The 12,961-nt window shown below is 41.9% G+C and overlaps 1 protein-coding gene and 1 long non-coding RNA gene across 2 annotated transcripts; one reads left to right on the top strand and one right to left on the bottom strand.

Annotated features, from left to right (window-relative positions):
• Positions 1-333: 333 nt before the first annotated feature.
• On the bottom strand, positions 334-1,603 carry LOC114161273 (trifunctional purine biosynthetic protein adenosine-3-like). The gene is made up of 6 exons (XM_028044492.1): positions 1,544-1,603; positions 1,365-1,439; positions 1,095-1,184; positions 889-1,030; positions 669-784; positions 334-596 (listed from the first exon to the last, which is right to left on the bottom strand). The coding sequence occupies exons 1-6, from the start codon at positions 1,601-1,603 to the stop codon at positions 405-407; spliced, it is 675 nt and encodes a 224-aa protein (XP_027900293.1). The 3' UTR covers positions 334-404.
• A 2,596-nt stretch (positions 1,604-4,199) lies between these two features.
• LOC114161291 (uncharacterized) lies at positions 4,200-10,579 on the top strand. The gene is made up of 3 exons (XR_003598977.1): positions 4,200-4,569; positions 9,160-9,269; positions 10,375-10,579. It is a non-coding gene; the product is annotated as an uncharacterized LOC114161291 (long non-coding RNA).
• Positions 10,580-12,961: the final 2,382 nt, after the last annotated feature.

Here is a 12,961-nt window from a genome sequence, read left to right as displayed (position 1 = left end):
AGGAGAGCGAGCCAGACGGGTCACCGACAGGTTCCTCCCTCTGGTTCCTCAGCTGCTCTCCAGTAAAGGCCTGTTTTACACTCTCGTCACCATCGCCGAGACAAAGCCAGGTCAGGAAATAGCTTATGATGCGTAAAACTAATCCTAAGAATGAGAAACTAAAGGCTTTGTTCCCCACAGAGGAGATCTAATTCAGTTTAAATGAGCCAGTTTGGGGCTGGAAGGAGAGACCCCGCCTGTCAACCAGAGCTGGGAATGAGAGGTTGTCGGGTCCCTGCGTTTCCATAGAACCAGCAGAGGTGACGGGTAAGAGTCCTAAATGTAAGGAGTACATTGACAGTGATGTACTTTATTGTAAACTATGGTTTCTGATCATTAGTCAGACATGCATTAGTAGAGACATTTCAACGCTCTTGCTTCCAGACTATGTTTCCATCTGGTCCCAGTTGCACCGCTCCACTGGCCACCAGCTCCAGAGCTTTAGGGAACGCTTTGTGCTCGGCCTCCCTGATTCTGGCTGACAGACTTTCCTCTGTGTCTCCAACCAACACCGGAACGGCTTCCTGGACCACGACGGCGCCTGCATCAACCTCTTCCTAGAAGAACAGAAGAACTTTTATTGTGTGGATTTATTTGATGAGCTTTATATGTGTTAGCGCAACACTTACAGCTACAAAGTGGACGGTGCACCCAGTTATCAGCACTCTGGCCTGGAGAGCCTGTTGCTGGGCATTGACCCCTTTGAATGAAGGCAGCAGGGAGGGATGAATGTTGAGGAGCCTCCCTAAAGTTAAAGTTACAGTTACTTGGGTACAAAAGAAAAAACCAGCACAAAAATACATTTTATTTTTAAACACAATAAAACTTTACACATGAACAGACTTTTACCATGCCATTTTTTCACAAAGATCCCAGTCAGGATCCTCATGAAACCAGCAAGGCAGACCAGTTCCACTCCAAACTCTTTAAGGAGAAGGTCAATGGTGGCATCAAACTCAGCTCTGCTGCCATACAGCTTGTGATCCACAACCTGTTGGAAGACAAAAACAGAGATGAGTAAAACTTCACATTAATTAGGATGAATCCTAACCTACCCTGGTCTGGATGCCGGCCAGCGCTGCTCTCTTCAGACCCTGAGCTCCAGGTCTGTTTGAAACCACCAACACCTTAGGCTCCTCCCCCTTTCAGGTGACAACAAACACCTTTATTGTCATGAGTTGAGCTGTAAAACTGTAGGTCAGATTTGAACTTTTTCAGGTTTTGCTCAGTGTTCAGGTCATTGCCAGCCAACATTTTGTTGCAGGAAATCATTTCAGGAAGGAACCAATAGTTTCAGGAGTCTGGGAGATGTGACTGTAACCGACCTGAACACTGAGGCCCCAGAGCGCCCCCTGCAGGATCTGCTGCACCATCACCGTTTCCAGCAGCAAATCAATCATCTGTTGGTCCAGACAGAAAAGTTGAAGCTGTCAGTGAAGCAGATCAGAAGCTGAGCAGCAGAAACCCAGAAGAACTGGAAGCATCAGCAGGAGATGAACTGGACCTCTAGGATCACTGATGCTGCAGCTGAGGAAGAGGAGGACGATGAAGGTGAAGCTGCCATCCTCAGACTTCCTGTTTATCAACCCAAGAAAGCAGAAAACCTGCAGAAAATCAGCTGAAGAAGAACCACGAGGAGCTGGAGTCGTCCGGCGCCCTCTAGTGGCTGATTGAACTACTGCACTGGGAGAACTGGACCTCGACGCTACTGCAGCTCAGCGGCTGGTTTCTCTCTGAATGGACCAATCAGAACCAAAGAGGATTCAGCTCTGAGACAATCATTTACAACTACATACAGTAGTTACACATATGTACAACATGTTAGCGTTTCTAAACACTTAGAGTTTAGAAAACATAAAAAACTATCAGGAGTTGTCAGAGGAAAGTTTTAAAACATTAAAACTTAACCTTTGAAATGAAACCATATAATTGTTTACTAAAATATTTCTTCATTGCTCCTGTAACAATAAAACTTAATAAATATCTTGTGTTTTTATTAGACCTTTATATCAGTGTTTTCAGAGTCCAGGTTTCATTTATTAGAGAAACTCAACATCTGCTTTATTATAAATACATTTTCTTTCTAGTTTTCCTTTTTTTCTTTTAAAAAAAAAGGAAACCCACCTAAATTTAAAACAAATTTAAAACAGTGATATCTAACATATTATGTCTTGACTGTCTGGTTGTTGATTCTCAGTTGTCTAAAGTAGGTTTGATTCATTTTTCATCAGGATGTTTTAAGAGGCTACGAAGAGCTTTAAAAACCCAACTTACCGCAGAGATGAGATATTATCCCACTTTCTCAGTCAGGAGAACATCCGATTGGCTGGTCAGTGTCCTGCTGGTTCTGTCTTATCTCTACCTGCTGTAGAAATGAACCGATTCATCTAATTCATCTAGGAGGGGTGGAAGTGTGTCATTAAAGAGAGAAATAGGAAAAAACTGCATCATATATGGTATATTTATGATGTAATAGTTAACAATACGGGGTTTATAATTACCTGACTGATATGAAAATGCATATTTCACCAAACGCTAAATAATAAATAACATCACTTCAAATCGGACCCATACGGTCAGGATAACAATCGGGCCTCAGATGGTATACAGAATAAGAAATGGACTGTGGGTTTAATGTAGAACAAGTCAATTGACAAAAGTCAGGTAGACTCTGGGTCCAAGTGATGCTTTTATGGGCTATTTGTTATTGTAAATGATGACGTCATTAGCTGACATAAACAAGATGAGGCTGCTGAAGGTTTGTTGCACCTTCTGGGTTTTTTTTCTTATCTTGTTTTTGTTCCCAGTTCTTTTCTCATTTCATTTTCAAATTAGAACAGAAAAATCCTCACTTCTATAAGTGAGCCCGGTGCTGGAAATTGGACACGATTCGCTTTTAAATATGCGAATCGTACTCGGAAGCATCAACTCAGCTTCTGAGTACAGAAGCGGTCAGCGGTCATCAGCGTTTTTATGATTTGATTTGTTTAGAACTTATGTAAAGAAAACCACAAGTATTATAGACATTTAGTTATTATTATCGGTTACTTTCTGAAAGATGTGAAACAGAATATAGAAACAACAAGTTGTGTATTGAATAATGTTTAAAATTTGTGCTGAAATTTGGCTTTTTCATCCATGATTCTTCTCATTGTTGTTTGGACGCCGAACGTCATCTTAGCATTTGCGTGCTAGATGGATCATTATCAGCTGCGACCACAAGAGGGCGGTAGAGGAACAAAAAGAAAATCATCTTTGTTTATTACAGTGGGCTCTTTGCACCTGCCGCGCTGACGTCACAACCGCATGCGCAAATGCGGCTCTTTTTTTCCGCTTTGAGTTACCATGACAGCTAGAAAAGACAAAGTGTTATTTCAGACGAAAATAAAACCATACTTCCTACACTGTCAAAAATATCCGTAAATTTTACAGTTAAATAAAGTAAACCATGAAAATTTAAAACCGTAAATTGGAAATCAGTTTTAGACTGTTTCTTTAACAAGTAATTACCGTAAATAAGATAATTAGGAAAAAATGTCATTTTTACTGGGGGGGGGGGGAGGGTTATCAGAAAATTTACATTGCCCTGCTGTTAAAAAAAGTCTTGTAATACTTTTAACAGTAATATGCTGTAATTTTTCTAGTAGTACATACTGTAGTTTTTGCACTCATCTTTAATATAGTTAGTAGCTGTTAAAAATGCAAACTGTTGTGACAATTACAGAAACATACCGTAATTTTTCTAGCAATGTATACCGTAGTTTTTGTATTCAATAATTATAAAGTATACAGTTCAAAACTGTTCAATATGCATACTGCTGTGGCAATTACAAAAATATACTATAATTTTTCTAGCAGTGTATATCGTAATTTTTACATTTATAATTAATCTAAAGTATACAGTTCAAAACTGTTCAATATGCATACTGTTGTGGAAATGAAAACAAAAATTGTAGTAGCGCTGTAACCTTTGCATTTAATTCTCCTGATAGCCTAAATTATGTAAAAATAAACAAATACTTGCAATCGTCTTAAGTTGTGGGTCCTGAATCTGGAATCTATTAAAGTTTGACTTTTTGAATGGAATTATGGAAATTAAATACCTTTCCACGAAATGTTCTGTACTGTAAATTATCTTGTTGCCAATATTGGATTTTTTTCATTAACAAATAAATTAAAATAATCTGTACTCAGTCACAGAAAATGTTTTAGAGATATTTGTAGTCTATATTGTAATATAATTTATTCGGTTTAGCAAAAGTCATGTAAGTCAAGTTTCCTGCCTGTAGACCTGGCAGGCAGCCTGTAGTCAGTCTTAATTAATGGGGCCACTGCACCTGGTCCGCGCGGACAGGCGAACTTGAGTTCTGGCGGAACTTTGGAAGCGGTGGATTTGAGCGGACCGATCAGCGCGCTGCATTTGAGGACCCGTCGCACTCGGTGGTTGGCGTTTTTGTCCAGCTATTCCGCTCAGATTGTGCAGAGACTTCATCATCCAACCTTCTCCGTCTGATCGGCTCTCGTTCTCAGGTAAGGAAATATTGCGGAACATTTCAGAAAACAAATAGTTTGAGTTGCATTCGGTTGGTTGAAAAGACATTTCAGGGGAAACGAGGAGAAAAAGAAGTTGTGGAAAGTTAGCCTCTCCACAAAGCTATTGCTTACATCCGTTTTGTATCGCCATCGCTGTAAGCTATCCATCGAAGTAATATATTTAAGATGTATTCATGCAACCTGTGTGCAGAAACAGTTAAATCTGTTAAAGCCTTTGTTCTCCATCGCAAACTGCATCGCAACGAACCGAGGCGTATGTTCAAGTGCGTTCACTTCTATCGTCATCATAATAGCATGCCAAGAGTTGCTCTGGACACAAGTTTAACGAAATTAAAATGCACAGTTCCACTTTGTAAATGGCAGTGTGAAGGGATAAAAGCTTTGGTTGTTCACTTGAAGGAGCATAATAGTGGAGGGGCGCCAAGTAACTTGCCCTGTGAAAGGGTGCGCCTCTGTGTTTCGTGTGAAATCTTCCTTTACCTCTCACATCTCCAGGAAACATACAAATTATTTGGAAAATGTGATTTGTGAAACAAGTAATGAAGATACTCAGAGTGCTGCAAGTGCTATTTTTTGCTCCTATTTTTCCCCATACAACAATCTTGAAACGTTGGTCTTTCTAAGATTGTGTGGTGTGTTACGGTAGATCGTCGTTGCCGCTCCGATCCAAATCAGGGGTTTTTCCCGACTGGGATCTTAACGCAGCCTGTTGAATGTGACAGGCAGCCAATCAGAAAGCGCGGATTCTCCTCGTGCTTTCTGAGGGGAAATTACGTCTGGGAATCCCAAACAGCTGACACGGCGCAACCCGAAGTCCAGCGGACATCGGAGATGATATGTGGAAACAACATTAATGTTTATTCAACATGCAAAGAATATCGAACTGACAAGAGGAGGAGTTGGAGCGAAATTGCTACCGCAGTTGATAAACCCGGTAACTTTTCAGCTGTTCTTCGTTAACGTGACGTAAACAGGTTAGGTTAGGTTAAACTTTATTAATCCCATAGGGAAATTAAGGTTATCTGTTGCTCACACATTAATTCACATCCACACAACATTAAAATCGTACATCTGGAGACAACCATACAAGATAGAAGAATATAATAAATAAATACATTCCCACTAAAAGAAGTCTAGTAAAAGTGCTTAAATATGTTAAAAGCTACCCCGTCTCCCTCCTCCCCCACAAATAGCAGCATTGTAAAGCCTAATGGCCCGTGGGACAAAGGAGTTTTTAATCCTCTCGGTTGAACAACCCAGTGAGAGGAACCTGTCACTGAAGGAGCTCCTCTGGTTGGAGAAAACAGTGTACAGAGGATGACTGGTGTTCTCCAAAATTAGACTGAGTTTAGACAGTGTCCTCTGTTCCACCACCGTCTCCACAGACTCCAGGCTCACACCGACCACGGAGCCAGCTCTGCAGATGAGGCGGTTCAGTCTCTGTATGTCTCTCTTTCTAATTCCTAATGATTTTCATTCAGTCAGGACTTTACGCTGACACTAGCCACATGCATTGCAGGTAGATTGCAGTAAAGCATTGATTAATGCCTGGTTTTAAAATTAGTTCATTGGACTTGTAGCCATTATTTTGTGCCCATTGTTGGACACCACACGGCAGGAACTGTTGTTGCGCAACACCCCCCCCCCCCCTCCTTTCTGTCTCTACTCTCTCACTCTCGTACTTCCTCTTCTGAGAGGGGAGATGTGCTACCAGCTCTCCGTCTAACGGGTCCGTTGAGTTTCCTAAATCTGCTGGGATTTACCCTGTCCAGAACTGAAGTAAACTCTGTTTAAGCTGGTTTCGAGAAACGATTCGCCTGGTTATCTGACGGCCTACATCCAGGTGTCCCACCCTTCTTCCCCCTGTGAATTAGCCAGACTGAGCAGCCTACAGCCAACTAGTTTCACAGAGCACACCTGTTAACGGTCGCTCGTTCTCTATTTTACAACTTGCATTTGTTATTGAACCAGGTAGGTTTTAGTGACTCGGGCGAGTCCCAAGGATGAGGTTTTAAATATGGGCTACCAGCAACCTAAAAACATTTTCCACCTCTTCCTCTCCAGAATCAAACATCACAGCTATTTTACAACCATCAAAGAACTTTAAGGTGACTCATTAACTGAATGTCCACAACATCTTTTAGATTTTCTTTATGCTAAATATTTTATTAGTAAGGCATTTTTGCAAGGGTCAGTACAGCTTAATTCAGTAGCAGAAATAATCAAATAAGTAAAATCAATCATCTAGTCTATCTTTCCCTACTGCTGACACTGAGAACTAAAAAAGGAACCTTAGAGCGAGACGGACGGAGTTTGGCGTTTCGAACCCCAGACCTGGCTTGATGATGAAGAAGGTGTGGCAGCAGGAGGAAGATGTTGATCGGCGAAGGCCAGGATCTCCGCAGGTCCGATGAGCTTCTTCTCCGCATGGATGCTGAGGTCACACAGGACTTGGTGCTGGCAGGAAAAAAGGCACCAGTTCTTCTTCCTTGTCTTTGTCTTCATCTTTGTCTTTGGGGTCTGAACCCAGCCGATGAGAGAAGTGCGATTCGAAGCCACAGATTGTGGGCCAGACGGGTTGGTCTCCATGAGCCGGACAGTCTTCCGCTCTGTGGCCCCGGCTCTTCTTCAGCTGCAGAGTTCTTTGTCCATCTCGATCTTGGCTCGAAGCTGCCCGGAGGATCCAACAAAAGGTTCCTCTTTTGCACCCACCTTTTATAGGGTTTATCCACCCCCCTGGTGCGCCTGCTGTCTGCTTAGACAGATGATCTCATATCCATCACTGTCTTACAGACATTTCCTGATGTCTGTGCCAATGTCTCAGGGTTGCTCAACCTCCTGTGTCCCTTGCCTGCACAACCTTTTACCTACCATCTACCTCCAACATATCAGTGATGTTTAATTGCAGTTACACCTTTTTACACCATTTCAAGTTTAATGTCAAAATCACATTTATATCACATTTATTTTCTTTAGCTTCTCTGATTTAGCATTCATTTATAATTTTATAACCATAACTTATATCACATTTATTTTCTTCAGCTTCTCTGATCTATCATTCATTTATGATTTTATAACCATAACTTATTAATTATTCTTATTATAATCTTAATGTGAGTTATTACAGATGTTTTTCTGAAAAGAAACCAAGAATAATACATGATTCTAATTATTTACTACTAAAGTTACAGTTACTTGTTTTTCTTGTAGTTCCCACAAATATAAGTGTATTATTACAAGTAAACCAATATTCATATAAGTATTTTACTTTGAATCTTATCCAATTACTAATAATGTTTAGATTTCATTCTTTAAAACTTTCATGCTTTAAAATAGTCTCAGCTATTTTTATAAATCTGCAGGCTGGAAACTTCCTCTTTTTCCAGGAAACCTGCTTTTCCTGTTTAATGACTCTCTCTGACTGACTATGATTTCTTATGATTAGATAGAAAAAAGTAGAATTAAAGCAAAGTTTGCATGAGACAAAAACAACACACACAACTAGATTTATTTTATTGACACTTAAGTCTACTGTTGGGCCTTGATGTCACTTGAGTGATTCATTTTAAAGATAACTTTATTTATTATTACTGTTAAACTAACTTTATTGACACTTAAGTCTACTGTTGGGCCTTGATGTCACTTGAGTGATTCATTTTAAAGATAACTTTATTTATTATTACTGTTAAACTAAAATCTCCAGCATGGGGAAGTGGGATGAGCTCGGATTTTCTTGACAGAACGAACCCGATCGAACCGTTATACCTAGGATTTCTGTCGGCTAATGTGTGGTCTGTCAGGTTTTGAAAATGGGCCGACAATCGGCAGACAGCTCTAAGATCGTGTCGTGTGCGCTGGGCTTTACACTGAGGAAATGAGAAAGGAGGGTCAGTGGAGAGCACCGGAGTTGAGCCTCTTTTCATTCGGTGTCATCAACAGAAAGAGAAAAAGGATAATGCCGATAATTGAAATGACGTGGATAGTTTTAATTTATCGTACGATTAATTGATTTATCGTTTATCGGGACAGGCCTAGTTAAAAGGTATGTTAGATTCCAAATATCGGCAGGGCCTAACGATGGCTCACGGCGTTTCAAAAGCCGACGTTCTCTCCGACCGTGACGACGGTAAGGTGTTTACGTCCAACGTATTGTTTCAAGAAAACCAAAAATCTCTCAAGCTGGTTCTCTATCAAGATGCATTTGAAGTTGTGAACCCATTGGGATCTGCAAAAAAAAAGCACAAGATCTTTGCCGTTTACTTTTCTCTACTCCATATGCCACCCCATGTCCGATCAAATACCGATCATATGCAGTCGGTCTTGTTGTGTAGAGAGAAGGATTTCAAGGAATTTGGCCATTCCAGAGTTTTTTCAGAACTGTTGACTGACTTGAAAATACTAGAGGAGAATGGGATAACTATGGCAGACGAATCAGTCGCGAAAGGAGCACCGTATCGCATTGCCGGAGACAACCCGGGCTCTCGCCGCATCGGGGGTTTTACGGAAAATGTCAGTACATCTCAGTACTTCTGCAGATATTGTCTGATTACTCGGTCTGAATTACAGAGTGAAAATCCAGCTATCATCGGACCAGAGCGGACTCCGGAAACGTATCGATCTGCCACTAAACAGCTGGAAAGAGAGGATGTGACAGAAGTGCAGGGGATTAAGTTCAGGTCAGTGTTTAATACTTTAGAGAACTTTAATGTTTGTTCACCAGGCACGCCCCCTTGTCTTGGCCGTGACATCTTCGAGGGTGTCCTCTCATACGATGTCGCCCTTTATCTCAAATACACGATTGTCCAAAAAGAAATGGCTGACATACACAATTTTGAACAGGCGCATCAGACAATTCAAATACAAAGCAACAGATGCTTGTTCCAAACCTTGTGCCGTCACTCCAAAAGCACTGAAACTCAGTGGACAAGCAGTACAAAACTGGAATTTCTTGAGACTGTTGCCTCTGTTAATTGGTGATAAGGTGCAGGATTCACAAGATGATATTAACATTGCAGCTTAAGGATATCGTTGACCTGATTTGTGCTCAGCAAATGTCCAATCCTCAGGTTGCATATTTGAATGTTCTCATCCGGGAATATTTGGAAACCAGGAAGGTATTGTTTCCAGATAACGCAGCGAGACCTAAACATCATTATTTACAGCACTATCCAGGGCCAATTCCGAAATGCGGTCCACTCATCGGGCTCCGGACCATGCGGTTCGAGAGCAAACATAGTTACTTCAAAAGATGTGCCAGACAACTGAAAAACTTCAAACATCTGTGTTTGACTCTTTCAGAGAGACATCAAATGTTACAGGCCTTTCTTTCTGCCGGAACAGTGACTCTCCCAACCTTGCAAATAAAAGATGGCTCACCATTTTATTTAGAACTTTACAGTGAGGATACAATGACTCCCACAGACGTGCAGTATAATGGAATAACGTACAAGAAGGGCCAATTAGTAGTCAGTAGGAATGATGAGTCACTGGAGTTTGTTGAACTCATCCTTACATTGGTGAAGGATGAATCTGCACTTCGTGTTCTGATGAGAGTGTATCGTGGAGAATTTCTTCCACACTACCACATGTACTTTGTAAAGGATGAAAGAAGAAGATTAGAATGCAGGCGCATTAGTAAACCGATTGACACGTGGCCATTATCATCTTGCATAAAAGATGGGAATCGGTTTGTACCATTAAAGCACAGTGTTTTGGCAGCGTAAAGGCTTGATATTAACGGTTCAGAGATCAACCTTTTTTTAGTTTTCTGTATTTCAACAGATACGACGGATACACAAAAGGACATCCACGATGCCATTCGAGCAGCGCTTCCTGGTCTTTCACGGGAAGTTTTGGCCGCTTTAGAGGACGTTTCGGAGAAACTCGGCACCGCAACCGCAGACGATTTCCAGTATATCACCGAAGGAGACTTGCAGCCTGTGCCGAAGCCCATTCGGGCCAGAAGACCGGTCGCTGCACGGGCCCAAAATAGTAAGTATTTTGAGATAAAGTCTTGTGTAACGTTAGCATAAAAACATGTGCTTTACACCTAACTACAGATCCAAATTGAAAATGAAAGGTCAACAAAGACACATTTCAGTCATATTTCATATGTTTGTTTATTTGACAAGGACAACAATGTACAGCTTCTCATTCACACCTGGTAGTTCCTGTGCAGGGGACACACAACAGTCTGCTAGAAAAGGAACAATTCTCTAACATTACTTTACACAAGTAATTTTGATATCACTAACACAATTTAAAAGATGAAAAGCCAAACCTATGTAGTGGTATTTGTAGAAGTTTGAAGGCATTAGTTGTCAGTCGCTCGGTCGGCACAACGGATAGCTCGTGACCCGTTATCATAATTTTGTAAGCAAAATCCGCTCAGCGGTACTTGTACAAGTTCGAATCGATCAGTTTTCAGTCGCTCGGTCAGCGTCTGTGCCTCGGACACACGCACCATGGGTTCGAGTCCAGCTCGTGACCCGTTATCATTATTTTGTAAGCAAAATGGGCTTAGCGGTACTTGTACAAGTTCGAATCGATCAGTTTTCAGTCGCTCGGTCGGCACAACGGATAGCGTTTGCGCTTTGGACACATGAGTCCTTTGTTTGAGTCCAGCTCGTTACCCGTTATCATTATTTTGTAAGCAAAATGGGCTTAGCGGTACTTGTACAAGTTCGAATCGATCAGTTTTCAGTCGCTCGGTCGGCACAACGGATAGCGTTTGCGCTTTGGACACATGAGTCCTTTGTTCGAGTCCAGCTCGTTACCCGTTATCATTATTTTGTAAGCAAAATGGGCTTAGCGGTACTTGTACAAGTTCGAATCGATCAGTTTTCAGTCGCTCGGTCGGCACAACGGATAGCGTTTGCCCTTTGGACACATGAGTCCTTTGTTCGAGTCCAGCTCGTTACATGTTATCATTATTTTGTAAGCAAAATGGGCTTAGCGGTACTTGTACAAGTTCGAATCGATCAGTTTTCAGTCGCTCGGTCGGCACAACGGATAGCGTCTGTGCCTTGGACACATGAGTCCTTTGTTCGAGTCCAGCTCGTTACATGTTATCATTATTTTGTAAGCAAAATGGGCTTAGCGGTACTTGTACAAGTTCGAATCGATCAGTTTTCAGTCGCTCGGTCGGCACAACGGATAGCGTTTGCGCTTTGGACACATGAGTCCTTTGTTCGAGTCCAGCTCGTTACCCGTTATCATTATTTTGTAAGCAAAATGGGCTTAGCGGTACTTGTACAAGTTCGAATCGATCAGTTTTCAGTCGCTCGGTCGGCACAACGGATAGCGTTTGCGCTTTGGACACATGAGTCCTTTGTTCGAGTCCAGCTCGTTACCCGTTATCATTATTTTGTAAGCAAAATGGGCTTAGCGGTACTTGTACAAGTTCGAATCGATCAGTTTTCAGTCGCTCGGTCGGCACAACGGATAGCGTTTGCGCTTTGGACACATGAGTCCTTTGTTCGAGTCCAGCTCGTTACCCGTTATCATTATTTTGTAAGCAAAATGGGCTTAGCGGTACTTGTACAAGTTCGAATCGATCAGTTTTCAGTCGCTCGGTCGGCACAACGGATAGCGTTTGCGCTTTGGACACATGAGTCCTTTGTTCGAGTCCAGCTCGTTACCCGTTATCATTATTTTGTAAGCAAAATGGGCTTAGCGGTACTTGTACAAGTTCGAATCGATCAGTTTTCAGTCGCTCGGTCGGCACAACGGATAGCGTTTGCCCTTTGGACACATGAGTCCTTTGTTCGAGTCCAGCTCGTTACATGTTATCATTATTTTGTAAGCAAAACGGGCTTAGCGGTACTTGTACAAGTTCGAATCGATCAGTTTTCAGTCGCTTCGGTCGGCACAACGGATAGCGTTTGCGCTTTGGACACATGAGTCCTTTGTTCGAGTCCAGCTCGTTACCCGTTATCATTATTTTGTAAGCAAAATGGGCTAGCGGGCGGTGGTACTTGAGGGTAACTTGTACAGTTCGAATCGATCAGTTTTCAGTTCGCTCGGTCGGCCACAACGGATAGCGTTTGCGCTTTGGACACATGAGTCCTTTGTTCGAGTCCAGCTCGTTACATGTTATCATTATTTTGTAAGCAAAATGGGCTTTAGCGGGTACTTGTGACAAGTTCGAATCGATCAGTTTTCAGTTCGCTCGGTCGGCACAACGGATAGCGTTTGCGCTTTGGACACATGAGTCCTTTGTTCGAGTCCAGCTCGTTACATGTTATCATTATTTTGTAAGCAAAATGGGCTTAGCGGTACTTGTACAAGTTCGAATCGATCAGTTTTCAGCTCGCTCGGTCGGCACAAGGATAGCGTTTGCGCTTTGGACACATGAGTCCTTGTTCGA

Source organism: Xiphophorus couchianus, chromosome 17 (assembly GCF_001444195.1).
Source record: "Xiphophorus couchianus chromosome 17, X_couchianus-1.0, whole genome shotgun sequence".
NCBI classification, from domain to species: Eukaryota; Metazoa; Chordata; class Actinopteri; order Cyprinodontiformes; family Poeciliidae; genus Xiphophorus; species Xiphophorus couchianus.
This window is presented reverse-complemented; position numbering and strand designations above follow the sequence as displayed.

Excerpts from the sequence above, each read along its gene's own strand:
- LOC114161273 (XM_028044492.1), bottom strand. The coding sequence starts at position 1,603 with ATGGCAGCTTCACCTTCATCGTCCTCCTCTTCCTCAGCTGCAGCATCA. Across the intron at positions 1,185-1,364 it reads TCTGGGGCCTCAGTGTTCAG|AAGGGGGAGGAGCCTAAGGT; the intron begins GTCGGTTACAGT and ends GTTGTCACCTGA. Across the intron at positions 597-668 it reads GCACCGTCCACTTTGTAGCT|GAAGAGGTTGATGCAGGCGC; the intron begins GTAAGTGTTGCG and ends CTGTTCTTCTAG.